Source organism: Lissotriton helveticus, chromosome 4_2, assembly GCF_964261635.1.
Source record: "Lissotriton helveticus chromosome 4_2, aLisHel1.1, whole genome shotgun sequence".
Taxonomy (NCBI): Eukaryota; Metazoa; Chordata; class Amphibia; order Caudata; family Salamandridae; genus Lissotriton; species Lissotriton helveticus.
The window spans coordinates 24,877,832-24,904,341 of NC_136064.1; the positions used below are offsets into that span (position 1 = coordinate 24,877,832).

The 26,510-nt window shown below is 40.7% G+C and overlaps 1 protein-coding gene across 1 annotated transcript in view; it reads left to right on the forward strand.

The window, feature by feature from the left end:
* Window positions 1-26,510, forward strand: part of LOC144752163 (V-set and immunoglobulin domain-containing protein 4-like) — a 248,192-nt gene that overhangs the window by 90,884 nt on the left and 130,798 nt on the right. The window contains exon 4 of the mRNA XM_078640089.1: window positions 7,253-7,369. Within this exon, the coding sequence (XP_078496215.1) occupies window positions 7,253-7,369 (117 nt within the window). The remainder of the gene's footprint in view (window positions 1-7,252; window positions 7,370-26,510) is intronic.

Sequence of the window (26,510 nt, forward strand, 5' to 3'; positions counted from 1 at the left end):
AATAGGAAGCCATAAGTCAGCACGTTTAGTTGCCATCTGTGGAGGGAAAACAAAAGCAGTATCGAGTCTATGGTTGTGACATACATTATACCACAAAGCTTTAAAAGTAATACTAGAAGTAGATTTCCAATTGATCGTGATCTGTTGAAAGGCAACCGCTATTAGTAAATCGACAATTCGAACATTAAGGTCATGACACTCCCAACAAGGAGACAGGCTACCTAGAAAAACATGAGCATGTGAAAACGGAATATTAGTGGAAAAAATGACATTAATTTGTGCCCAAACTTTCAACCAAAAGGCATGAACATTCTTGCAGAGGAATAACATGTGAAACAAGGTAGCGTGTGGGGAAGTACATGACCAACAGGTATCGGGTGTGTTAGGGAAACGTTTGTGAAGGGTGTAAGGAGTGTGTAATAGACGGTTATAAATGAAGAATAGGGATTGCGTTAAGGAAGCAGCCCTGGAGGATTTACGAATCTTTAACCAGATCCTATCCCAAAGGGGGATCGGCCAGGAGAGGGAAAGATCAGTCTCCCACTGCTCCTCAACTTTGCTTTTAAGTCTGGGAGTAGTGTGTGCACGAAGCTGTTGATAAAGAACAGAAGCCTTTGGAAGGGTGAGTAAAGCGGAATGAAGGTGAGCGACAGGGTCTGGAGTAAGTGCAAGAGGAGGAGTGGCAGGAAGTGTAGCATATACGGCCATGACTGACGCCTTAAGGAGAAGATACTGGGGAAGACAAGAGAGGGGTAATTGAAAGGTGAGACGAAGAGTGGAGAAGGGTAAGAAAGTGGATTGTGAAAACAATTGGGAAACCCAGAGCAATCCTTTGGATCTCCAAGCCTTCCATAGGATGGGTTTACCTCGGATCAGAAGGTATTTATTATGCCATATAGTAGAGGAGAGGAAGTCAGCAATACAAGTAGGAGCCAGAGGGTGAGAGGAAAGGAGTAGTTTGAGGGTGAACTTATGAATAGGGGTAAGAAGTGAGGCGGGCTTACGGGAAAAGGAGATGCATTCAGCAAAAGAGAAAGGTGAGAGAAGGAGGCGCTCTACCTTTGTCCATAAAGGGCATGGGGAATTAGGGTCTTGTAACCAGAAGGAAGACTGACGTAGCAAAAAGGCCTTATGATAAGCAGAGAAATTCGGAAAGTTGACCCCACCTTCAGAGGTAGGACGACTAAGTCTAGCTAAGGACATTCTAGGTTTGCTTTTATGCCAAAGAAAGGAAGAGAGAACTGAATTAATTTTTTTGATGAGTTTGGCTGGAATGGGAACGGGAATATTGGATAAGGTGTAAAGAATAATAGGGGAGATCATCATCTTGATGGTATCGAGGCGACCCCACCAGGACAAGTAAAGGGGATGCCACCTAGCTGTGAGATCAGATATTTTCTGGATGCACTTGGTTAAACAAAGGGAGACAGTGCCATGAATTGAGGGGGTAATATGTAAACCTAGGTATTTAATATTGGAAGGACTCCAGGTAAAGTTTGAGGCAGTGAAATCATCCTTAAAAGTAAACTTTGTTAAAGGTAAAATTTCGCATTTGTCGTTGTTAAGTTTATAACCAGAGACCGAGGAATAATGTCGTACTTCCGCTAAAAAAGCAGGGATGGAAACAGTAGGATTCGAAATAAATAATAAAATGTCGTCCGCGTAAGCAGCTAGTTTTATGGAAAGCTCTGTAGTACTGAAACCAGTAATATTAGGGTTCTGACGAAGTTTGGATAGAAAAGGTTCGAGGGCCAGATTAAAGAGGAAGGGTGAGAGGGGACAACCTTGACGGACACCTCTACCAAGATCAAAATAAGGAGAAAGTTGGCCATTAGCGAAAACTGCAGCCCGGGGATGAGAATATAATAATGAGACCAGGGAGATAAATTTAGGACCAAATCCAAACCAATTAAGGGCGTGAAAAAGGTACGGCCATTCGACCCTGTCGAATGCCTTTTCAGCATCTAAGGCTATGGCTGCAAGGGGCGATTGGAGACGAGAAGATTTCGTTAAGATGTTGAATAGGAGTCTTGTATTATCGGTAATGTAACGGCCTTTAACAAAGCCTGATTGTTCATCTCCAAGCAGGTCAGGGAGCAAATGATCTAATCGCATTGCCAATAATTTAGCGAACATTTTGTAATCTATATTAACTAGTGAAATGGGTCTGTAGTTTTTACAATATTGAACATCTTTTCCAGGTTTGGGAATTAGACAAATATGGGCGTCGGAAAAAGTACCAGAAGAAGTGCCTATTTCAGTAAAAGAGGATAGAAGGGAGTGAAGTTTTGGAATAAGAAGCTTCGAAAAATGAAGATAAAACTCAACAGTAAACCCGTCAGGGCCAGGGGCTTTGTTCAGTTTCAAACGGTGAAGAGCAGCAAACAATTCTGTTTGTGAGGCTTCAGATTCTAAGGAAGAAAGGTCAAGAGGGAAGGAAGGGGGGGCCTGAATGGTAGAGAAAAAGTGAGTAAGAGATTGAGGAGAAGAGGGTGTATCTGAAGTGTATAAAGACTTATAAAAATGTGAGAAGGTAGCAAGAATGTCAGCATCTTTATGTTGCAAATGGGCATTAGCATCATAAATTGATTCAATAGTGACTTTATTTTGTTTGATCTTTAAGTAATTAGCAAGAATCTTCCCGGCCTTGTTCCTACCACCATAAAACTTGGCACTAGATTTAAGCAAGTACAGAGAAGCATCTTCAGTGGACTGTTCATTAAATTTAATTTTGGCAGCAACCAGAGATGTCAGACTATCTGAAGAATGAGAAGTGAAGTAGGCGTGTTCCAATCTTTTAATGTCATGAAGAAGGGTTTTGGTAAATTGGCGTGCAGATTTACGTTTTTTAGCGACATAAGTAATAATAAAGTCACGAGCAGCGGCTTTAAAGGCATCCCAAAGGGTATGTTTCGAAATCGGTGGGATATCATTAAAGAGGAAAAACTCATCAAAAAAGGCACAAAAAGAAGCAGAAAAGTTGGGATCTAAAAGAAGGGCATTGTTGAAACGCCATCTTTTAGGACCATCAGTTTTGGGTAAAACTTCAAGACTGACCAACACAGGGGCATGGTCAGAAAGTAAAATCGGGCCAATGTCTGCTTCCTGGAGAGTTTGAGTAAGTGCGTGGGAAATAAAAATGTAATCAAGCCGTGATTGGGACCTATGGTGAGGGGAGTAAAAAGTGAATTCTTGTAAAGTTGGGTTACACAAACGCCAGGAGTCCACAAGCTTATGTTGTGAAATGGCTTGGGTGAACAATTTGTGCGATTTCGTAGGAATATAATTGGCATCAGACTTCCTCTCCAGAAAATGATCGACAGGGTGATTGCAATCTCCCGCAAGGATGATGTTATCGTCCATGAATTGGGTGATGCGTGGAGAAAGATCAGCCCAAAAAAGGGGTTCACCGGCTGTGGGACCATAAACATTAAGGAGAGAGATTGGAACACCTCTAAGGGATAGTCTGACATGGATCCATCTGCCATTAGTATCCGATTCTTGGGATATAACCGTTAGAGGAAGTGACCTACGACATAAAATGGCAACACCATTGCGTTTCCCATCACCCTGTGAGAAAAAGACGTCACCCACCCAACCTCTCTTGAGTTCGTCAGATTCTAGGTCCGAAAGGTGAGTTTCTTGAAGAAACGCAATGTCAACATTTAATTTAGCTAAATGAGATAAAATGCGTTGACGCTTAATTGGGGAATTAATACCCTTAACATTCCATGAAACCAAATTCAGAGACATAGTATAAACATAAAAGCCATAAATTTCTTAAGCAACGATTCAAAGAAGTAATGAGGACTAGAAGCAAAGAAGGTAAAAAGAAATGAAATAACGATGAAAAAGAGAAGAAAAAAGAAGAAAGAAAACTGTGGAAAGTGGAAAGAATATATATGAAGAGAAATATTATAAAGAGGAGAAAGATGAAAGAGTGATGAGTAGTGAGTAATAAGCAGAAAAGGAGGACAGAATAATGAAGACAAGAATAAGAAATAAAGAGGAAAGAAAGAAAGGAGAGATGGAATATAACCTGAGGAGAAAGAAATCACCATCATAAAGCAAAACATGAAGTCATTGACAAAGAAAGGGGAAGTAAGGAGGAACAAAAAACAAGGAAGGTATAAAAAACATGAAAATAACATACCTACTAAGGGGAGGTACGAGAAGAGGTTGAGGGGGGAAGGAGCCAGGTGGGAGAAGCGACACAACTGAGGGCAGCCGGACAAGGAACCAGGGAAACGACATCTTACGATGAGAAGTTCCTGCGGGAAAACAAAGACGTGATAAAACTGAGACAATAACACAAAGAACAATATCAGAAGATGAAGAAAAGGGAATAAAACTAAATAGAGGCAGTACTATATTGAAAAGGAATAGAATAAACAAGCAATCAGAAAGTTCCAAAAAGGAAAAAAAAACACACTAACTGAACGTATGAAGAGAACAAGAACTTTACCAATATAACCAGGTAGTCAACCAAAAACATGAGGCAAACAACAACATATCAGTAAGAGCTGAGATTTGAAAACAAGCGTGTGGTGCAAAAAGTCAACCAGGAGAGGAGGACGAAGGACCTGAGATATCCATGGTAGAGGTACGGTGTGCATTAATAAAGCTCTGCAGTCTCACAGGATCCTCATATGTGGTGGTCTTATTATTGTAGGTGACTTTAAACAGACATGGATGGTACAGGCCATATCGGGCACCCATGGCACGGAGGGCCTCTCTCATACTGAGGAATGCTTTCCTACGATTAGCAGTTGCTTTAGCATAGTCCTGGGCGAAGAACAATGGAGAGTCAAGCCAAGACAGTTTGGGAATAGCCTTGGCAGCTGCTAGAACTTTCAGGAGGTCCGTGTATTCCAGGAAATAAAGGATGACCCCTCTTGGCCTTTGTGACATGGAGAGGGATGTAGGCAGACGGCCTAGACGGTGTGCCCGCTGAATGTTGAGAGAGGTATCCTGTGGTAAATGTAGCAGTTTGGGAAGGAAAGACTTGAAAAAGGCAAGCGGGTCAGACCCTTCAAGATTTTCCGCCAGGCCGTAAATGCGAAGGTTATTACGCCTACCTCTGTTTTCTAACTCCTCCACCTGCTTTTGAAGAGCTCCTACTTGTGAGGACAGGTGCGTCACTTTAGTTTGAGATTCTTGAAAAGACGCGACAGATTGCTCCACTGTAGAGACTCTCGTTTCAATTTGAGACCAATTGTCAGTCAAAACTTGGAGTTTGGCGTTAGTTTCCTCCATGAAGGGGCGTAAAGTCCCAATTTCCTCAAGGAAAGGACGAAAAGAGCGGATTTCATCCAATAAGAGTTCCATGGATACAGGTGACGTTGGTTTAGGTGGAGATGGAGGATGCTTTTTTAGCCGTTTGGCAGTGGCTTTTCCTGAAGAAGTAGGAGAGGGCGTCTCCATATGTGTCTCCGAGTCAGAGGGTGGGAGGGAGTCCTCCAGTTGGGATATAGCCGAAAAAACTTTAGAGTTCTTAATAAACGACACCCTTGTAGGTGCCTTAGATGAAAAGCGAGACATGTGCTGTTGCTTACCCATGTAAAGGAGCTCAAACGAAGAATAGCAAACACTTGATGGTGGTGAGCAAAAACACTAGGCACAACTTTGTAAAGGCACTAGACAACCATCCCAGTTATAAAAACCGAAACCTGAGGGAGTTGAAGAGGGAACGTTGATAGATACAGGCTTTGCACATATTAATGAGGAAGTCAATGAAGAAAATACTGTGAACAGGGAACGTGCACCATCTGAGGAGGGCAACACGCAGTTAGGTGCACCACGGAGAAAAAGTAAAACCTTCACGGAAAGACATGAAGTATTGAATGGTATATGAAGAACATCATGAATGTAGAAACTGCCAACTCACAAAATACATATTTAGGGAAGCAGCATGTCAGTGCCAAAAGTAGGAGCAGGCGTAAAATGAGTATCCGCAGCGTTGAAAGAGGTCGTAGGAAAGTGAACTGCAATGTGGAAAGAAGTCTCAGGCAGAGACATTAACTAGTGGGGATAATAAGTAATCTATCATCCCTGCTTGCAAGAGAACTTTAATTGAGGCATGAAAATCGTAGTAGCAGGCAGCCAGGCACTAATATCTTGGGTTGAAATTAAGCCTTGAAGCGGAATTGAAGCATAGAAAACATACCGCTATCCAAGTAAAAAAAAAAAAAAAAAAAACTCCAGAGCGCGCAAAATGGCGGTCGCGCTGTGTGGAGAAATAGGAGACTGCCGGTATGGAGCGTCATGTAGGCATAATAGCAAGCGTGTACCTCATGAGGGGTGAAGAGGTGTTCCAAGCATGGTGCAGCAGACACGCTTCTGCTGGGCAGGCGAACCGCTCTCGTGTCCGTCAGAGGAGTGCTCCGTGACGGGGCTCGTAAAATGGCGTCCTTGAGCACCGGAGCGCCTTTGCGGGAGAAGCGGCGATTTTCTTCACCTCCGACGCCTGAAATGAGTCTACAGTGTCACCCCCGCATACCGAAGGCGGTCCGACGGCAGTATAGGAGTACAGCACAGGAACTGCGTGGTAGAAGGAGAAGGTCTCCCGGTGCCTCGCCGGAGCCTCACGCAGCTGCCGCCATCTTCCACGGCGCCAAGCCACGCCCCCCGGGAATAAAGATCTATGAAACACTCAATGGCATGAGGTAAGAAATATATACACTGCAGCCTTTAGACAACTACAAGATGTGATTGACATTGTCTCAAAGCATTGGCTGTAGAGGGATGACTCAACCAAAAGGCGCTATTTTCTGTTTTTGGTAAACTGTATGTCTTGCAGATACTGACATACAATGCAATCTTGTATTTTGGTTTGCTCATGTTAGTGAAGTCCTATCCATTATAATTTTCAGAATATGCAACAGAAACACACAGCTTCCACCTCACTGGATTTTTTTGCATAAAAGGGAGGGACACAAAAAAAGCCCTTATCTTAAATGTCATGGCCCTGAGGACAGTTATCGTCTCCTTGCTGGCGGGTATCACAAATTGAGTATGGTACAGTCAATGGATTGGAGGGGGATGAGCTGGATGCTGCTGTTGGTGCTGCTATTAGGAAACGTTTCTAGCTGATCATTGTCTTCCAATACCTATACTGTGTTAACCTCTACTTAAAGATCCTTATGACTTCATGTAGTCAATGAATGGTTCCCATTGGCAGAAGGGATGGTGGGACGATAAGAAACAAGGATGATGTACTTCTTGAATAACTTATAATTTTTTTTTCAAACAGATGATACCATTTCAAAGGTAACCACACCAAAGTCAGGCATGGGTAGCATGGAAGGAGCGGTCCCCCCAGAATGGTCTGGCCGTACACACCGCACCGAAGCACCATCCTCAGCAAACGGTAATTTTTTTATATAGTGAGTGTTTTGATAATTCAGTTATTAGAAGCACATGGATTTGATAAATACAAGCATTTTGGAGATACAAGCAGTGCAAAGTATGCAAAAAAGAGCAGGGACTCCTGTGTAGTTCCAAGACTTGGGTGGAGAGCAGATCCTTAATATGGAACACTCTACGCACCCACCAACACTCCAAATCTGTTCACCTCAAATGTCTGTTTTTTTAGAAGAGTTTTTTAGCATTGGATTAGGACAGTGCTATCCACACCAGTTAAAGAGTGTCAAGACTGATGAGGTGACTAACACCAGAGCTGCCAGTTCTCACGGTGCCAAAGTGTGTCACACGATTTCAGCTTCCTTGACAAAGTAAACCAGTGAGGATCTGAAATCATGCGATGGCAAGGGAAACAAGCTGAATACCACTGTAAACTAGGACTTTCCATCTCATTTTCTTAGGCACTAAGCAGTTGCTGTCCATTAGGAGTTGTGAAAACACCCCAGGACATCGGTGACAGCCTCAAAGGCCCTTTGTTTTGGGGGTTTTCTTCTTTGGAAGGGGGTGGGAGGCTTGTTTGGGCAGGTGCCTCTTAGGTAGCTCTCACAAGGCCCCGCCCATTCCACGTACAGTGAAATTAATTTGTAAGTTGGCAGGTATGTTACCCCTATGTTTAAGTGATTATTTTGGGACAAGAAAACTGTGTCAGGAATTTTAAAATTAAGGGAAATAGGAAATATGCCGGGAAGTGTGCAGGCTTCCTGGATACTGCAGCATCATGAAAAATGCTGAGTTATGTCATAAATATATATGTGTGTGTGTGTGTGTGTGAGAGCATGTGTGCATGTTTGTGTGTGTGTGTGTGTGTGTATGTATATATATATATATATATATATATATATATATATATATAATAAATATATTACCTACTGGCGGTCGCCAGTAGCTATATATAGTTAGGACCTAGTTACCATAGGAAATTCTGAACATTCTATTGGGAATAACTTTGGCGCGGATTGAGGGATTTGCCTGTAATTTTCCTTAAATTTGCCTCGCTGCGCTCCGCTCCTTCCCTAAAAGTTTTGGGGGGATTCATCAAGCGGGGGCCGAGAACAAAGGGGGTCCCAAAACGTGTTTTCCCCATGTTAATTTCCATAGGGACATTCTGACAAGGCTACAGCTCGAACGGCTGAACGGAATTATACCAGATTTGGCAAAATGGTAGGGACTGGTATGCAGCAGTGCCTTTTGTATGTTTGGTGTAAATCCCTCCAGTAGTTCTTGAGAAAATGTAATTTGAAATTTTTCAAATGGCATTTTTTATGGGACCTTTAGACACGGCTACAGCCCGAACGGCTGAACGGAATTACACCAAACTTGGCAAAATGGTAGGGACAGGTATGCAGTAGTGCCTTTTCTATATTTGGTGAAAATCCCTCCAGTAGTTGTTGAGAAAATGAATTTGAGCAAATTATATATCTATATGCGCTCAACATTCTATTGGGAATAACTTTGGCGCTGATTGAGGAATGTGTGTGTAATGTTCCAGAATTTTGGCCAACTCCGCTCCGCTCCTTCCCTGAAAGTTTCGGGGGGATTCGTCAAGCGGGGGCCGAAAGGGGGGTCCCAAAACCTGTTTTCCCCATGTTAATTTCCATAGGGACCTTTAGACACGGCTACAGCCCGAACGGCTGAATGGAATTACACCAAACTTGTCAAAATTGTAGGGCCTGGTATGCAGATGTGCCTTTGCTATGTTTGGTGAAAATCCCTCCAGTAGTTCTTGAGAAAATTGAATTTGAAATTTTTCAAATGGCATTTTCTATGGGACCTTTAGACACGGCTACAGCCAGAACAGCTGAACGGAATTACACCAAACTTGGCAAAATGGTAGGGACAGGTATGCAGTAGTGCCTTTTCTATATTTGGTGAAAATCCCTCCAGTAGTTGTTGAGAAAATTGAATTTGATCAAATTATATATCTATATGCGCTCAACATTCAACCTGCGCGTACCCTTACGTGCGTGAGCGAGTTTCTGATTGGCTAGTAGTCGACTGTCAACATTCCAAACTGTCCAAACCAGTAAGTGTTGGCCACCATCTTGTTTTTCAGGAGAACTGAGGCACAAGAGAGCCCAAAACAAGAGTGGAAAACACAAAAAGGGGGCAGGGTAGAGACCCCCAACCCTCTAGCCCTTCTCAGGGGGTCCCAAAAAGACCCCCAAGGGCAAAAAAAAAGAAATCACGTTTTCCACTCTTGTTTTGTGCTCTCTTGTGCCTCATTTCTCCTGAGAAACAAGATGGCTGCTCAGGTGGTCCTAGAAGGATAATAACATATATAAACGTTATCCGCGAATAGAATTAGCATTTAGAAAACCTTTGAAATTTATTGAAAATAAATATAGGTTTCACGCCTGATATAGTTAGGAATTAGCATTTAAAAAACCTTGCAAATTCACTGAAAAAACCATAGGTTTCAAGCCTTATATAGTTAGGAATTATCATTTAAAAAACCTTGCAAATTCACTTAAAAAACCATAGGTTTCAGGACTTATATAGTTAGGAATTAGCATTTAAAAAACCTTGCAAAATCACTTAAAAAACCATAGGTTTCAGGCCTTATATAGTTAGGAATTAGCATTTTAAAAACCTTGCAAATTCACTTAAAAAACCATAGGTTTCAGGCCTTATATAGTTAGGAATTAGCATTTAAAAAATCATTGAAATTGCTCCTATATAGTTAGTTGTACTAACTAAATTTTGCGCACCTGCAATCCACTGCTGATGACGTCACATATTACATCACTCATGACATGGTCAGTGACATCACTGATGACATCTCAAATGACATCACTGATGACATCATCCATTGAAAGTGTGTTTCTGTAAAGTTTAAATATTTTTCATATATATCTATGCCACGGTGTATTGAAGAATGAGTGGATTTACAAGTGCCTGAACAGATTATTTAGTAGGTGCGTGACTGACTGTTTAAGTGAGTAATTTAACGTGTTTACTGAATGCACGGGTTAGTGACTAAACTGGGTGACAGTCTGTATTAATCTCTCAGTTGGTGTGTAAGCGGCTGCATGGGTTGGTGAGTAGCTACATGAGTGTCTATACGGGTTATTGATTTCTTGTCTGAGTATCTGTATGGGTGCCTGAGTGTCTGTGTGGGTGGATCGGGGGTGTTTGACTCTGTGCATAGATGTCTGAGTGGGTGATTCACTGGTTGTATGGATTTGAAAGTGCATCTGGGAAGGGCTTTACAGCTGAGTTAGTGTGTGTATGGGTGCGTTGGTGAGTGAATGAATGTCTCAGTGGTATATGTGTGAGTAACTACATATGTTTTAAGGCAGTATATGTGAGCGTGGGAGTATATAAATGACTATATGTGAGAGTAAGTTATTTGAAGAGAGGGTGTATAAATGAGTGTCTGCTTGTATCAGTTATTGAATAAGACAGTAATTATTTGTTAGTATCTGCTTAAATAAGTGATGTGGTGTGTGTATAAATAACTGAGTTGGTGTGTATAACTGTATACATGAGTAAATGGGTATGTGATTGATTCTTTGCATGACTGACTAGGTGTATCTCTATGGATGAGTGGCGGAGTGTGACTGTAGGTATAGGGGTATGAGTGCATATTATAGTACAGTATTGATGAGTAACTGCATGTATAAGTGACTGGATATGTGTGTAGACCTAGGAAATAGTAGGTGGTATGTAGTATCTGGCATTGTTGTGTGTATGATTTAAAAAATAGTAGTCTGTATTTTAGAGTGGGTGTATCAAAGTTTATATTAGGGCATCAGTATGTGCGTCAGAATATCCTGTGGATGATGTCATCAGTGATGTCATTTGACATGTCATCAGTGATGACACTGACCATGTCATGAGTGACGTAATATGTGACATCATCAGCAGTGCATTGCTCAACTAACTATAACAGGAGAATTTATTTGGTTTTATGAGTCAAATGTCCAACTAACTATAACGTCCCTGAAACCTATGGGTTTTAGTGAATTTCAAAGGTTTTTTAAATGTTAATTCCTAACTAAAATGTCTGTAAAACCTATGGTTTTTTCAGAGAATTTCAAAAAATGTTTGAATGTTAATTTCAGATTTTAATATTTATAAAACCTATATTTTTTCTATTTTTTTAAATAATATTTTGGAACTTATCCTTTTTTTTAAACTTTAAAAATGATGTAATGTTTCATATCTTCTCCCAAAAATATGTATATAATTTATTTTTTGTTGAGAACTAGAGTTCCGTACCGATAGTGTACCAAACTCCATCAGCAGGCGAATCCTATCCGCCATATTGCTAAACTTGTAAATGATGCACATTTCATATCCGATGTGTTCGTGGCACCGCATCCCGCGTAACAACATATACGTATGAGGTCGCGCCAGTTGCTAATTTGGTATGCGACGGGTATGCAGTACCAAGCCACGCGTTATGTCATGTACGTATGGGGTCGCGCCCACTGCGCATTGCGTATGCGACCAGTGCACGCTGCCAGGCCCTGTGTTACATCACAGACGAATGGTGTCGTGTCGGGTACGCAATTCCCTTTTTTTTATGTCTCAAAACTATATCTAAATACCTTTAAAGTGTATATGAGAGCAAGCGATAATTTAAAATATCTTAAACATTTATATATTTCTAACTGTAATAAACTTATATTATAGTAAATATATTTTCACAAAATCGCGTTGGGTGTGGTCTCCTTGCGCGCTGGGTGCATGATTTCCATGTGACCTTAAAAGAAAACCATTTGATTAGTTCAGATCATTTCCCATTGGTGCAGTTGGAGAACGCCACCCATTTTAGTCATTCTCGCTACACCATTTAATGAGACACACCTCTTCTGCTTAGAGAGCTTGTTTGAAAACTTTTTGCTATATACACATATCTTACACTACACACAACATGCAACCATCATCTTCATCAATATTCATGGTCTGTAAAATAGCCTTCCACCTGTGACAGCCATGCACCTAAAAGTTACATAACCGAAGTTTTCCCCACAGCCAGTGGTAACATGGTTGCATACGCTGTCCACAGTACAATGTAATGTGGTACGGCCCTGGGCCAGTATCATGCATAGATAATGAACACACGGACACAGATAGTTAGTAGAAGTGGGTACGGGCACGTGCCCTCGACTCCTTTTCATTTCCAGGGTCACATATCCAGTGGCGTCTGTGCTGGATGTGTGTCGGGTGAGTGTATACCAGCCCTCAGGGAAAGGTTGCTGCTAGCATCAACTACAACAGTAATCATTGGATCACACACAGAGATTCAATAATAAAAGGGTCAATAGTTTGCGCTGCAGTAAGGTAGGGACAGTAGATGTGAAATAATACAGAAAAAATTATATTGTAAAAGAACCATAACTTGTAGTATACTGAGAGATAAGCAATAGATCTGAAATAATACACAAAAAGATTGTATCATAAAGGGTCCATCAGTTCTAGTGTACTCAGATAGCCACATCAAAAGCATTCAGCATGTGCACAGTCAGCAAAAAAGAGCGCTTCACAACTTTTTGAACTTTAATTCAACCTTGATGCCTGATCCCAAAATGGCACCGCCTCCTCGAGGCAAATTGCTCCCCAGCGTTATCTGCTGACCGGCAAGCACCGTGAGGCCGAGGATGAGTTTCTACCTTCAACGTGCAGACCATGTTGTATACAAAAGATTGGTAGTGGTGTTCCCAAAGAAATTGGAATAAACCGCACATACACTGCTAGAGGTATATCGAAACAATACTGGATTAAACAGTCATAAGAATCTCTTCAAATATTAGAGACGGAGTGCTGCAAGGACCTATATCCCCCACTACCAGGAAGGATAAAAAAACTCTTAATCCAGAGGATTTACAAGTATGTACATAATCAAACAAATAGGTCAGGAGAGCACAATCCTATAAAGTAGTTGTGTACAAACTGATATAATATACAGTCAGAGTAACATGTAGCTGTAAAACAGGTCAGAAACTACTCAGGCGTAATAGGACGAAAGGAAGAATAAAGTTCAAGTTTCAGATCTTCTTTTTTTTTACTAATTGTCAACGTGATTCTCAAGTTCATAAAACAACAGCCGACACGTGTTTCGTCCGTACTTGAAATAGGTACAGGGACTTTTTCAAGGCAAAATGGGGTAGAGCGATAAGACGCATATAGTGTCAGTCAATCTGAAGAATGCGAAATATTAAAGGTTCCAGCAGAAAACCGAAAAACCCCAGTCCAAAATGTCCGTATATGTGGACCGTGTAATTGAACAGCAAGAAGGATAACGGAATGAGGTTAATCTCCAAAGGTTTCTAGTACATAGAAACGTGGATGTATCCATAAGGTGCACCCATGAACAATATCACAATAAACGGTGATGGGAACCAATACAATAACCTCCTTGACCAGTCAAATGAAATCACAAGCTGGTCAAAAGAATTGTCAAAAGCGGGAAATGTGCTACCACACACGTCCTGATTAAGTCATTACAATAGACCACATCTGGTAATAGTGGCCCTGGACCGGGGTGGTCGTATCTCTCAAAATTGTGTTAGTAACATCGGGGTGCTATACGGTCACTTGTGAACTGCATCAAACGTATTGAAGAGATAGGCACCACATAGTAATGGTACTTCATAAGCGTGCAGACCATAGTGGATAAAATCTTCACCAAATTGTCTTAAAATAACCTGAGTAGATTGCGACCCTGAGAAGCCCTGACTGACCTCACAATTGCGGCAGTTCGATGGGACACGGCGATCGCCTCGACCTTCTGCGAGGTGAGTGTCTGGGGCCTGGGCACGCGGGGAGAAGCATCAAGGTCCTTAATGAGAAGTGGCAAGGATGGGGTGCCATCAGCCTAGAAAACGGGGCACGTCTATCCCAGCGTGTCCCACAGAAAGAAACCTCACCTGAGCGGGTTGCCTGATACCAACTTGGCGTTTGCTTCGGACAATTAAAACGGACAACTCTATCTACAGCACAGGTCATCCAATATCCTGCTGCCTGTGGTCTTGTATGGACAGCATCCGGGGCCTAAGTAGTCACTGTTGAGCTGGCAGGTGTAGGAGTGAACTCGAAGTTACACAAGTGTCCCCCAGTCCATCCAAATATAGTGGGTCTCTTCCCAGCCCCTGGACACCCCCCTCACTTGTCCCACTGGGCTTTACCCATCTTAAAAAAACACGACCTGGCTCAAAAATCTCTGCCCCAGCATTCAAACCTGATCTGAAGATGGCCGCCCTCCCACTTTCCTGCTGTGCTATAGAGAATCATGATCGGGAGCTGGAACAGTTTTGAGGGACCCGCGAAGCACCAACGTTGTGACATTGCCAGCGGCTGATTGTTGAATCTACCTGTGACACATAAAAGACAACGTCTAAAATGACGGCCGCAAAAAACCCTCCTGCGTCTCTCCTGACCTTATCTCCCTCCTCCCTCCTCCCCCTACCCTTCTCCCTCTACTCTTCTCCACTTTCTTGCTACCGACCTTTGCCCTCACCTGTCCTGGCCCTTAGTCCCAACCCTGTTTATCTGCGAATTTTCCCACGTCAATGGAGATCTAGCTATTTTGTCTGATGCCCGATGGAGCTACCTGGTTTAGCTATAGGGGAGACAGGCCGGGGATTCCCTCCTTGGACAGACTTCCTTTCGTCTCTCCTGTAGTCTCTTCCTGCATCCTCCCTCTATTTATGTCTCTCCTTCTCTCCTTTCTCAATGTACTGAGACTGGACTATTTTGTCTGATGCCTTCTAGAGCTACCTGGTTTAGGTATAGGGGAGATGGGCCGTGGATTCCCTCCTTGGTTGTCACCTACCCAGTCGGTCGTTAGCCAGACTTCCTGGTATTGCCAATTTATTTAATGTATTGTTTTTCTTGTTGATCTTTTTTCTTTTACATTGTTGATTCTCATGTAAAGCGCTCTGACACCTTCGGGTCTAGCCAGCGCTATATAAAACTCCTTAAATGTGGTGCAGACAGAGTGCACTGGAGCAATGTCTTTTGCCTACAGGACTGCGTCCTCTACAATAACGACTCAATCTGAATTGTGAACACTGCTGTCTGCAGTGTAAATTGAAGGCAGTAGTCACACAGACATCCATGAATACTTTTTCTCAGTTCCTAATTACAAAAAACTGTGCAATAAATAAATCAAAACCTCTTGAATTGTGATCTCTGCTGTCCACGGTGTAGACTGTTATTCAGTGTTCCTTTCTACTACCAAGAAGAATTTGGTCATTGTACTAAACCTCTAACTAATCTAAAAAAAGTTCTTCACGCAAGTATACTAAAAGGATATTATGTAAATTTCAACAGATGTTGTAGTTACTTGACTACTGGATTCTGTAATTAAACAATCACCACTTGATCTGAATTGTGAGCCCTGCTGACCGCAGTGTAGGCCAGAGGCAGTTGTCATTAACGCCTCACAGCCACGTGCTGTTGGATTCGAAAGCACGGAGTTGGTTGCACCTGGTCGGAGGGGGTACACAGAAATCATCACAGACTTTAACTTCTGACATCCTCAATCATAGAATCAAGACCTCGTTTCACTGTTCGAACCTGCTGTACCCCGGTGTAGTCCAGCCACTGCAGTCAGCCAAGCCCAATAATCATGTGCAGCAGTTAGCTACGGAAGCACAGAGTGTGATGAAACTCAACGGAGGGACTACTATGAAAACCAAGCACAGTTAATATTGGACATCGTCCATTGTGGGATCAAGACACCGTTCCACTGATGGTACCTAGAGTTGGTTGCACCTAGTCAAAGGGAGAACCTTCATCTCCACTCTCAGATGCAGTTCTAACATTGTCCATTGTGAGATCAAGACACCGTTCCACTGTTGGGACCTAGAGTTGGTTGCACCTGGTCGAAGGGAGTACCTTCAGCTCCACTCAGTGTATGTTGACATGTACATGTCTGTGCTCTGCCTACTCAAGTCTGTCCGGCACATCCCCTCAACACTTTGCATTCTATACTTTTATAATCGATAATCATTTGCCACCTTCGCACATACTTTACTTCCATCTCTCCCCACATTCTGCATTGTTTGACAGAGGTGTCATGCCATGTTTGGTTTGTGTACCTGGCTAGCCTTGGTTCCCACAGTACGTAGTGTTGTTGTGTCTGCTATGTGTACATGTTGTTTGTCATGTTGTATGTGATTATATAAGGTAGCACATTTATTCACAAGCAGTGGTTTCTCCCAATTACATATCGCTGTCTTAAAGAGGATACAGAAGTTTTTCTCACAGGTGAAAAGTGCGACCACAATGGCAGTCATTCATTAGTATGCAAGAATGTCCAACTGCACAACGCTTTTAAGCTTACAGCCCCCAATCTTGCGTGCTTTCTTAAAAGCACGCCAACTTCCACAATCAGACCAACATTCACACTGCTTTCTAGCGGCAGTTATCTGCTTCTTAATAACATGCACTCCTACGGAATGTGAGCTGGCATACCGTATGTCCTTACTGTTTCAAACCGAGTAACTCCCTGTGGCAACGTCTATTGTCACCAACACAAAGTAACTCCCAAACTTCAACTTGGCCTTCAATACCTACTTTGAAAACAGATTTCATTAAACTAAGTTAACTGAAAGTGCTTTTGTTCAGAACAGAAGTGTCCCTCACTTCTGTAAAAGAAATGTATGGACTGCAGATAGCACAAACTTCAAGTAAAATACAGTCCCTTTTAAATACGAACTTCCCATTACACTTTGTGAATTGTTACACAATTTTCAACGCATCTCACACTCAAGGTCTGGCACACTTTTTAACACGGTCTCCTCCGGCCTTGTCACAGGCTTTCAAATTGTTTTTGGTATAATACCAGACTTCATTCATTCGCTCATCTCTGGAATAACAAGAATAGTGCCCATAATTCTCGCTGTCTTTGTGGCCATCCTATTACTATTTTTGCTTGTAAAAAATGGCTGCGCTCCCGATGGTAACAAGCATGTCCGACAGAATACGCCTCTATGCCAAGCTACATCAATACCTTGAAAAAATGGAACAACTTTTTGGCTGCCTGCCTCTATCTATTATCGGAGCCAGCTACAACATGACATTTATTTACACATATGCAATCTGCGTGCAACCATCTTTTTATTGCAAAACTTGCCCGTTCAACTGGCGAATGGATTTCTGCCTTGCCAACATCCCAGCAATTGCTCACGATATCCAGCAGGTAATGGAGTATCTTGAAAACCATGAACTTGATTGTTCGGGTAGTGGAGCAATGGCGGATGCAATGCAAAAAGGTATTGTGGCAGAATGGGATTTCTACGCAGCCGCGAAAGATCTCCTGCAACGTGCGACCTTTGACAACATCGCAGATTGCCTGCCAATTCAAACTGCTCCTCCAACATTCGAGGAATGTTACTGTCCCTTCGAGGATATGAATTGGATCGCTTCACTTTTCTCACACGATGGCAACAATGACCTCTTGGAACATTACGCATCTCAAGCCGCTAAAGAACTTCCGCACTGCAATCTCCAAGACTTGTAAGAAATTCACGTTATTCTTTGATTGATTTTTCCCAACTTTTTTTACTTTTTCCTATACATTTTTTTTAATACCCTTCAATTGAACTATTTTCATATAATAACTTTCTAAGTATGCTCAGGCATTTGAACTCTGTTTTCATTATTGCCCCTTACGTCTCCAGCCTAACCACGGATGGGTGATGTGTGGCGTATGCAAATACATTATTTACTTGCTAAATTAGCCTAAACCCGACATCCATTTTGAAACCATGTCTTTTCTTTGTGCACACGTCTCTCTGCCTGCCTGTTATCCACGAAGCCCTTTCACACAAATTAGCTCATCCTCAGCCTCAGCTCATGAGCTGGCAATCAAGATCAAAAAGCAAGATTGGTTGGCACAGTGTGCTAATCGTATCCTACCTTTTCATTATAGAATTCAGTCATTCATGTCTAATAGCTATTGTTTATGTCAGATGAAACTGTAACATATAATGTGGAATTCACTGATGCAGGAGCTTCGATTTGAATACAGCAGAAGCGGTTGGAGTTTGCCTCAGCTCGATGCCTTAGCTCTTTGCACAAGAATGTTTTTTTTGAAAGAGCTGAAGACAATAATGTATGTTTTGACGAGAAGGGTACCGAATGTGCTTCTGAGAAGTGCAATGTTTGTGTTCCTCTTCAAAGTTCTGATGTGGGTAGAACTATTACCAATTCTGACACGCACCAGATTGAATCTACTGTAGAAGAGATTGCTGACTGTTCTACTGTTGAGTACCAGGGTGCCAAAGAAGTTTGCTGATTACGTTTTGCAATATATATATATATTTTTTTAAAGGATACATGTGGTAATGGTATCCTGCATTTATTTTCATTATAGAATTTAGTCAATCACGTCTAATAGGTATTGTTAATGTCACATGGAACTGTAACATGTAATGTGGAATTCACTGATGCAGGAGCTTACGTTTGAATACAGCAGAAGCGGTTGGAGTTTGCCTCAGCTGGATGCCTTAGCTCTTACACCATTGGGTCCATTTATGGCACTTAAATAAAGACACTTTTTATATAACTTTCAGACTCCATCGCTTTATCACACAAAGCCACTTTCTTAGACACACCTGATTTCACTATTTCTCTTCTGTGGCATTGCAACATTCTGCATTATATTCTTCACGATTATTTCTTTATTCCTGCTTGCTAAAACACTGCATTCGGGTCTTCAGGCCCGTAGGGATGAGTAGTTCACTTCCCACTCCCTGTGTAGTATAAACGCATACTAACACTACTTACACGGTATGCTATAGCGGCCAGCATCCGGTTTCATCCCCGAGTCTTCAGACCAGTAGCAGTGAGTAGTTTGCTTCCCTCTCCCGCTAAAGTCTAAACGCATACCTTTACCACATGCACAGCTATGCTACAGCGGCCAGTATGCTACAGCACCCAGAGCAAATCAGTCTACAGCACTCAGCTCACGGTTTAGGCGCACGCTTTCATCCCCGAGTGTACCAGCACCTCACCTTAGCACCATCTCACTGAGGGCAAAACAGCACTTTCACACCGGTAGGGGTAAATACTTTGCTTCACACTCCCTGTAAAGCACACCCTAACCACCCCACAGAGCTCACAGCACTCCTAACCTCCTCTTCCCTACTTTTTTCGTCCTTTTTTCCCCTTACTCGCTTCAACGGAATCACGAAATGGCTTCCAACACTTCCTAGTTGCAACCGTTCGCAGCCAACAAGCAGCAAGCTCGTGCTCGTAACGCCTCAGACAATCAGATGGCAGAATTCCCAAATATCAATATCTGTAAATTTTGATATTTCCCCAAAACTACTGAACAGATTTACACCAAATAAACATAAGCGTGCTTTCTGGACCAAGCTCTTTCTCCCTGCCAAATTTGGGGTAATTCTGTTGACCCGTTTGACCTATAGCCTTGTCTAAAGTTCCTATGGAAATTGCATGGAGAAAACACTTTTTGGGACCCCCCTTTTTTCTCGGCCCCCCCTTGAAGAATCACCCCCAAACCTTCAACATAGGAGCTGATATGAACATGACATTTTCCAAACTAATTCTTTGAAGATTCATCAAATGACGCCAAAGTTATAAGCAAAAAAAAAAATGCTCTTCCTATGGAAACTTCGTCCTAACTATAACTACCTTCTGGCGATCCCTATCTTTTGATGGGAGAGAAGGTGTTTGGCATATATATATACATATACATATATATATATATATATATATATATATATTACCTACTGGCAGTCGCCAGTAGGTATATATAGTTAGGATTTTTTTGAATAGGGATTTCTGAAAATTCTATGTTGAATAACTTTGGTGTTGATGGACGGAATTGGCTGTAATTTTCAGGAAAATGGCACATTTTGTTTCTGAGCGTCCCCTGAAAGTTTGGGGGGGGTTTCATCTAGCGGGGGCCGAGAAAAAAGGGGGGTCCCAAAACGTGTTTTTAACATTGAGTTTTCCATAGGGCGGTTGGACTCACTTTTAGCTCGAACGGCTGAATGGATTTCCACAAAACTTGGCAAAATTGTAGGGACTGGTAGCCCGATGTGCCTTTGCTATGTCTCAAGATATATGCTCAAGTGGTTTTTACGAAAATTTACTTTGAAAAATATATATTGGGCTACATTGGGCTATATATATGTTAGAGCCCAAATGTAGCCCAATGTAGCCCAATGTAGCCCAATGTAGCCCAAAGATGGCCACCAGAGACAAAAAAAACAAATGTAGCCCAAATATCAGCCAGATGTAGCCCACCTATAGCCCAATGACAGAATGTCCCAGAGTGTTCTAAAGAACAACTAGAACGCTAACAGTCTTACTTATGACAAAAGTATGGCACACCTGAACTCATCTTGATTGGAATAAAGTGGTAACACTTAATACATTTAATTTGAAAAGGAACAAAATGAGGGGTTTCATTTTGCCATAGAAATGTTATATATTATATATATATATATATATATATATATATATATATATATATATATATATATATATATATATATATATATATATATATATATATATATATATATATATATATATATATATATATATATTACCTACTGGCAGTCGCCAGTAGGTATATATAGTTAGGATTTTTTTTTAATAGGGATTTCTGAAAATTCTATGTTGAATAACTTTGGCGTTGATAGACCGAATTGGCTGAAATTGTCAGGAAAATGGCACATTTTGTTTCTGAGCGTCCCCTGAAAGTTTGGGGGGGGTTTCGTCAAGCGGGGGCCGAGAAAAAAGGGGGGTCCCAAAACGTGTTTTTAACATTGAGTTTTCCATAGGGCGGTTGGATTCACTTTTAGCTCGAACGGCTGAATGGATTTCCACAAAACTTGGCAAAATTGTAGGGACTGGTAGCCCGATGTGCCTTTGCTATGTCTCAAGATATATGCTCCAGTGGTTTTTACGAAAATTACCTTTGAAAAATATATATTGGGCTACATTGGGCTATATATATGTTAGAGCCCAAATGTAGCCCAATGTAGCCCAATGTAGCCCAGAGACAAAAAAAAACAAATGTAGCCCAAATATCAGCCAGATGTAGCCCAACTATAGCCCAATGACAGAATGTCCCAGAGTGTTCTAAAGAACAACTAGAACGCTAACAGTCTTACTTATGAGAAAATTATGGCACACCTAAAGTCATCTTGATTGGAATAAAGTGGTAACACTTAATACATTTAATTTGAAAAGGAACAAAATGAGGGGTTTCATTTTGCCATAGAAATGTTTTATATATATATATATATATATATTACCTACTGGCGGTCGCCAGTAGGTATATATAGTTAGGATTTTTTTGAATAGGGATTTCTGAAAATTCTATGTTGAATAACTTTGGCGTTGATGGACGGAATTGGCTGAAATTTTCAGGAAAATGGCACATTCTGTTTTTGAGCGTCCCCTGAAAGTATGGGGGGGGTTCATCAAGCGGGAGCCGAGAAAAAAGGGGGTCCCAAAACGTGTTTTTAACATTGAGTTTTCCATAGGGCGGTTGGACTTTTAGCTCGAACAGCTGAATGGATTTCTATGAAACTTGGCAAAATTGTAGAGACTGTTTGCCCGATGTGCCTTTGCTAGGTCTCATGATATGTGCTCCAGTGGATTTTGAGAAATTAACGTTCAAAAAAATATATATATCTGTGACAGCGTCCCGGTTGTTGTGTTGTGTGGGTGATGTAAGTACCAACATGTAGGTACCAATGAAGAGTCTAAAATTCAATGTACACCGTCTCCTCTGTAGAAATTTTGTATGTTCTAATATGGGTTATTTAAATGTAAATGTGTGGAAAAGCTCTTCATGCTTTAAAGCAATTGTATTTTTGAACTGATTGTTCTTTCCTCTTAGTCCTCCTCTTTGTTTTGTTTTCCCCACACTCTTCTTCAGCATGATAGTTGATAAATTCGTTCCCTCAAAAAATGTATATACATAAAAAAATTATATTAAATACATATAAAATATATTTTTCCTTTAAAAGAAGAATACATTTTACAGCTTTTGATATTTGCTATTAAAAAACCATTGAAATTCACTGAAAAAACCATAGGTTATAGACCATATATAGTTAGGAATTAGCATTTACAAAACCTTGAAAATTCACTGAAAAAACCACAGGTTATAGACCATATATAGTTAGGAATTAGCATTTACAAAACCTTATTTTACTCACACAAAACCATTGAAATTCGCATATATAGTTAGTTGCACTAACTATATATCGCGCACCCGCAATCCACTGCTGATCATGTCACATATTACATCATTCATGACATGGTCAGTGACATCACTGATGACATCACTGATGACATTTCAAATGACATCACTGATGACATCACTGATGACAACATCCACTGACTGTATGTTTCTGTAAAGTTAAAATATGTCTTACATATTGAAGAATGAGTGGATGTATAAGTGTCTGGATGAAGGATTTAGTAGGTGCATGACTGACTGTATGAGTAAGTGATTAAATGTGTTTCACTGAGTGCATGGGTTAGTGACTAAACTGTCTTAATTTGTGCATCATTATGTCTGTTGTTCTGTAAACTGCTGCATGTGTTGATCAGTAGCTATAGGAGTAACTATATGGGTTATTGATTGGTTGCCCAAGTATTTGTATGGGAGACTGAGTGTGTGTGTGGGTGGCTGGGAGGTGTATGACTCTGTGCATAGATGTGTGAGCAGTTGATTCACTAGATGTATGGGTTCAAAAGTGCATGTGGAAACAGCTGTATGGGCGGTTGACTGTGTGCATGAGTGTATTGGTGAGTGAATGGATATCTCAGTGCTACATGTCAAAGTAAGTACATATGTAAAACACAGTACATGTGAGAGTTGACATATATAAATAACTGTGCATAAGAGCCAGTGAATGTGTGAGTGGCTGTATGGATCATTGTGAACTTGTATCAGGGATTGTATAAGAGAGTAAATATGTGTTAGTATATGTTTGAATAAGTAAGGGGTGTATAACTGTATAGTTGAGGAAATGGAGGTGTGATTGATTCTTTGCATGACTGACTAGGTGTGTGAGTAACTCCATGGATGAGTGACAGTCTGTGAGTGTCTGTTTACACTGAGTGTATCTAAGGTTATATTAGAGTCTGAAGAGGTTCATCGTATTATCACATGAATGATGTCATCAGTGATGTGATCAGTAATGTCAAATGAGATGTCATCAGTGATGTCATCAGTGATGTCATTTGAGATGTCATCAGTGATGTCATCAGTGATGTCATCAGTGATGTCATTTGAGATGTCATCAGTGATGTCATTTGAGATGTCATCAGTGATGTCATCAGTGATGTCATTTGAGATGTCATCAGTGATGTCATCAGTGATGTCACTGACCATGTCATGAATGATGTAATATGTGACATGATCAGCAGTGGATTGCGGGTGCGCGATATATAGTTAGTGCAACTAACTATATATGCGAATTTCAATGGTTTTGTGTGAGTAAAATAAGGTTTTGTAAATGCTAATTCCTAACTATATATGGTCTATAACCTGTGGTTTTTTCAGTGAATTTTCAAGGTTTTGTAAATGCTAATTCCTAACTATATATGGTCTATAACCTATGGTTTTTTCAGTGAATATATATATATATATATATATATATATATATATATATATATATGTACGTGCATGTATGTATGTGTATATGTGTATGTATATATCTGTATATATATATATATATATGAGTATATATATATATATATATATATATATATATATATATATATATATATATATATACAACAAAGAATCTCTGCTTGGGGCGCAGAAATAACGGGCCACACCAGGTTGCAGTGTTGAAAATATGCGGGTTTTTTCGACAATCAAAGGACGACGCGTTTCGATCTCTGGCGAGATCTTGGTCACATAGATATGTGTGTATATATATATATATATATATATATATATATATATATATATATATATATATATATATATATATATATATTCACTGAAAAAAACATAGGTTATAGACCATATATAGTTAGGAATTAGCATAAACAAAACCTTATTTTACTCACACAAAACCATTGAAATTCGCATATAGAGTTAGTTGCACTAACTATATATCGCGCACCCGCAATCCACTGCTGATCATGTCACATATTACATCATTCATGACATGGTCAGTGACATCACTGATGACATCACTGATGACATCTCAAATGACATCACTGATGACATCACTGATGACACCATCCAGTGACTGTATGTTTCTGTAAAGTTAAAATATGTCTTACATATTGAAGAATGAGTGGATGTATAAGTGTCTGGATGAAGGATTTAGTAGGTGCATGACTGACTGTATGAGTGAGTGATTAAATGTGCCTCACTGAGTGCATGGGTTAGTGACTAAACTGTCTTAATTTGTGCATCATTATGTCTGTTGTTCTGTAAACTGCTGCATGTGTTGATCAGTAGCTATATGAGTAAGTATATGGGTTATTGATTGGTTGCCCAAGTATTTGTATGGGACACTGAGTGTGTGTGTGGGTGGCTTGGAGGTGTATGACTCTGTGCATAGATGTGTGAGCAGTTGATTCACTAGATGTATGGGTTCAAAAGTGCATGTGGAAACAGCTGTATGGGCGGTTGACTGTGTGCATGAGTGTATTGGTGAGTGAATGGATATCTCAGTGCTACATGTCAAAGTAAGTACATATGTAAAACACAGTACATGTGAGAGTTGACATATATAAATACCTGTGCATAAGAGCCAGTGAATGTGTGAGTGGCTGTATGGATCATTGTGAGCTTGTATCAGGGATTGTATAAGAGAGTAAATATGTGTTAGTATATGTTTGAATAAGTAAGGTGTGTATAACTGTATAGTTGAGGAAATGGAGGTGTGATTGATTCTTTGCATGACTGACTAGGTGTGTGAGTAACTCCATGGATGAGTGACAGTCTGTGAGTGTCTGTTTACACTGAGTGTATCTAAGGTTATATTAGAGTCTGAAGAGGTTCATCGTATATCACATGAATGATGTCATCAGTGATGTGATCAGTAATGTCAAATGAGATGTCATCAGTGATGTCATCAGTGATGTCATCAGTGATGTCATCAGTGATGTCATTTGAGATGTCATCAGTGATGTCATTTGAAATGTCACCAGTGATGTCATCAGTGATGTCATTTGAGATGTCATCAGTGATGTCATCAGTGATGTCACTGACCATGTCATGAATGATGTAATATGTGACATGATCAGCAGTGGATTGCGGGTGCGCGATATATAGTTAGTGCAACTAACTCTATATGCGAATTTCAATGGTTTTGTGTGAGTAAAATAAGGTTTTGTTAATGCTAATTCCTAACTATATATGGTCTATAACCTATGGTTTTTTCAGTGAATTTTCAAGGTTTTGTAAATGCTAATTCCTAACTATATATGGTCTATAACCTATGGTTTTTTCAGTGAATATATATATATATAACATTTCTATGGCAAAATGAAACCCCTTATTTTGTTCCTTTTCAAATTAAATGTATTAAGTGTTACCACTTTATTCCAATCAAGATGACTTCAGGTGTGCCATACTTTTGTCATAAGTAAGACTGTTAGCGTTCTAGTTGTTCTTTAAAACACTCTGGGACATTCTGTCACTGGGCTATAGTTGGGCTACATCTGGCTGATATTTGGGCTACATTTGTTTTTTTTTGTCTCTGGCGGCCATCTTTGGGCTACATTGGGCTTCATTGGGCTTCATTGGGCTACATTGGGCTACATTTGGGCTCCAACATATATATAGCCCAATGTAGCCCAATATATATTTTTCAAAGTTAATTTTCGTAAAAACCACTGGAGCATATATCTTGAGACATAGCAAAGGCACATCGGGCTACCAGTCCCTACAATTTTGCCAAGTTTCGTGAAAATCCATTCAGCCGATCGAGCTAAAAGTGAGTCCAACCGCCCTATGGAAAACTCAATGTTAAAAACACGTTTTGGGACCCCCCTTTTTTCTCGGCCCCCGCTTGACGAAACCCCCCCAAATTTTCAGGGGCTGCTCAGAAACAAAATGTTCCATTTTCCAGAAAATTTCAGCCAATTCCGTCCTCAAACGCCAAAGTTAT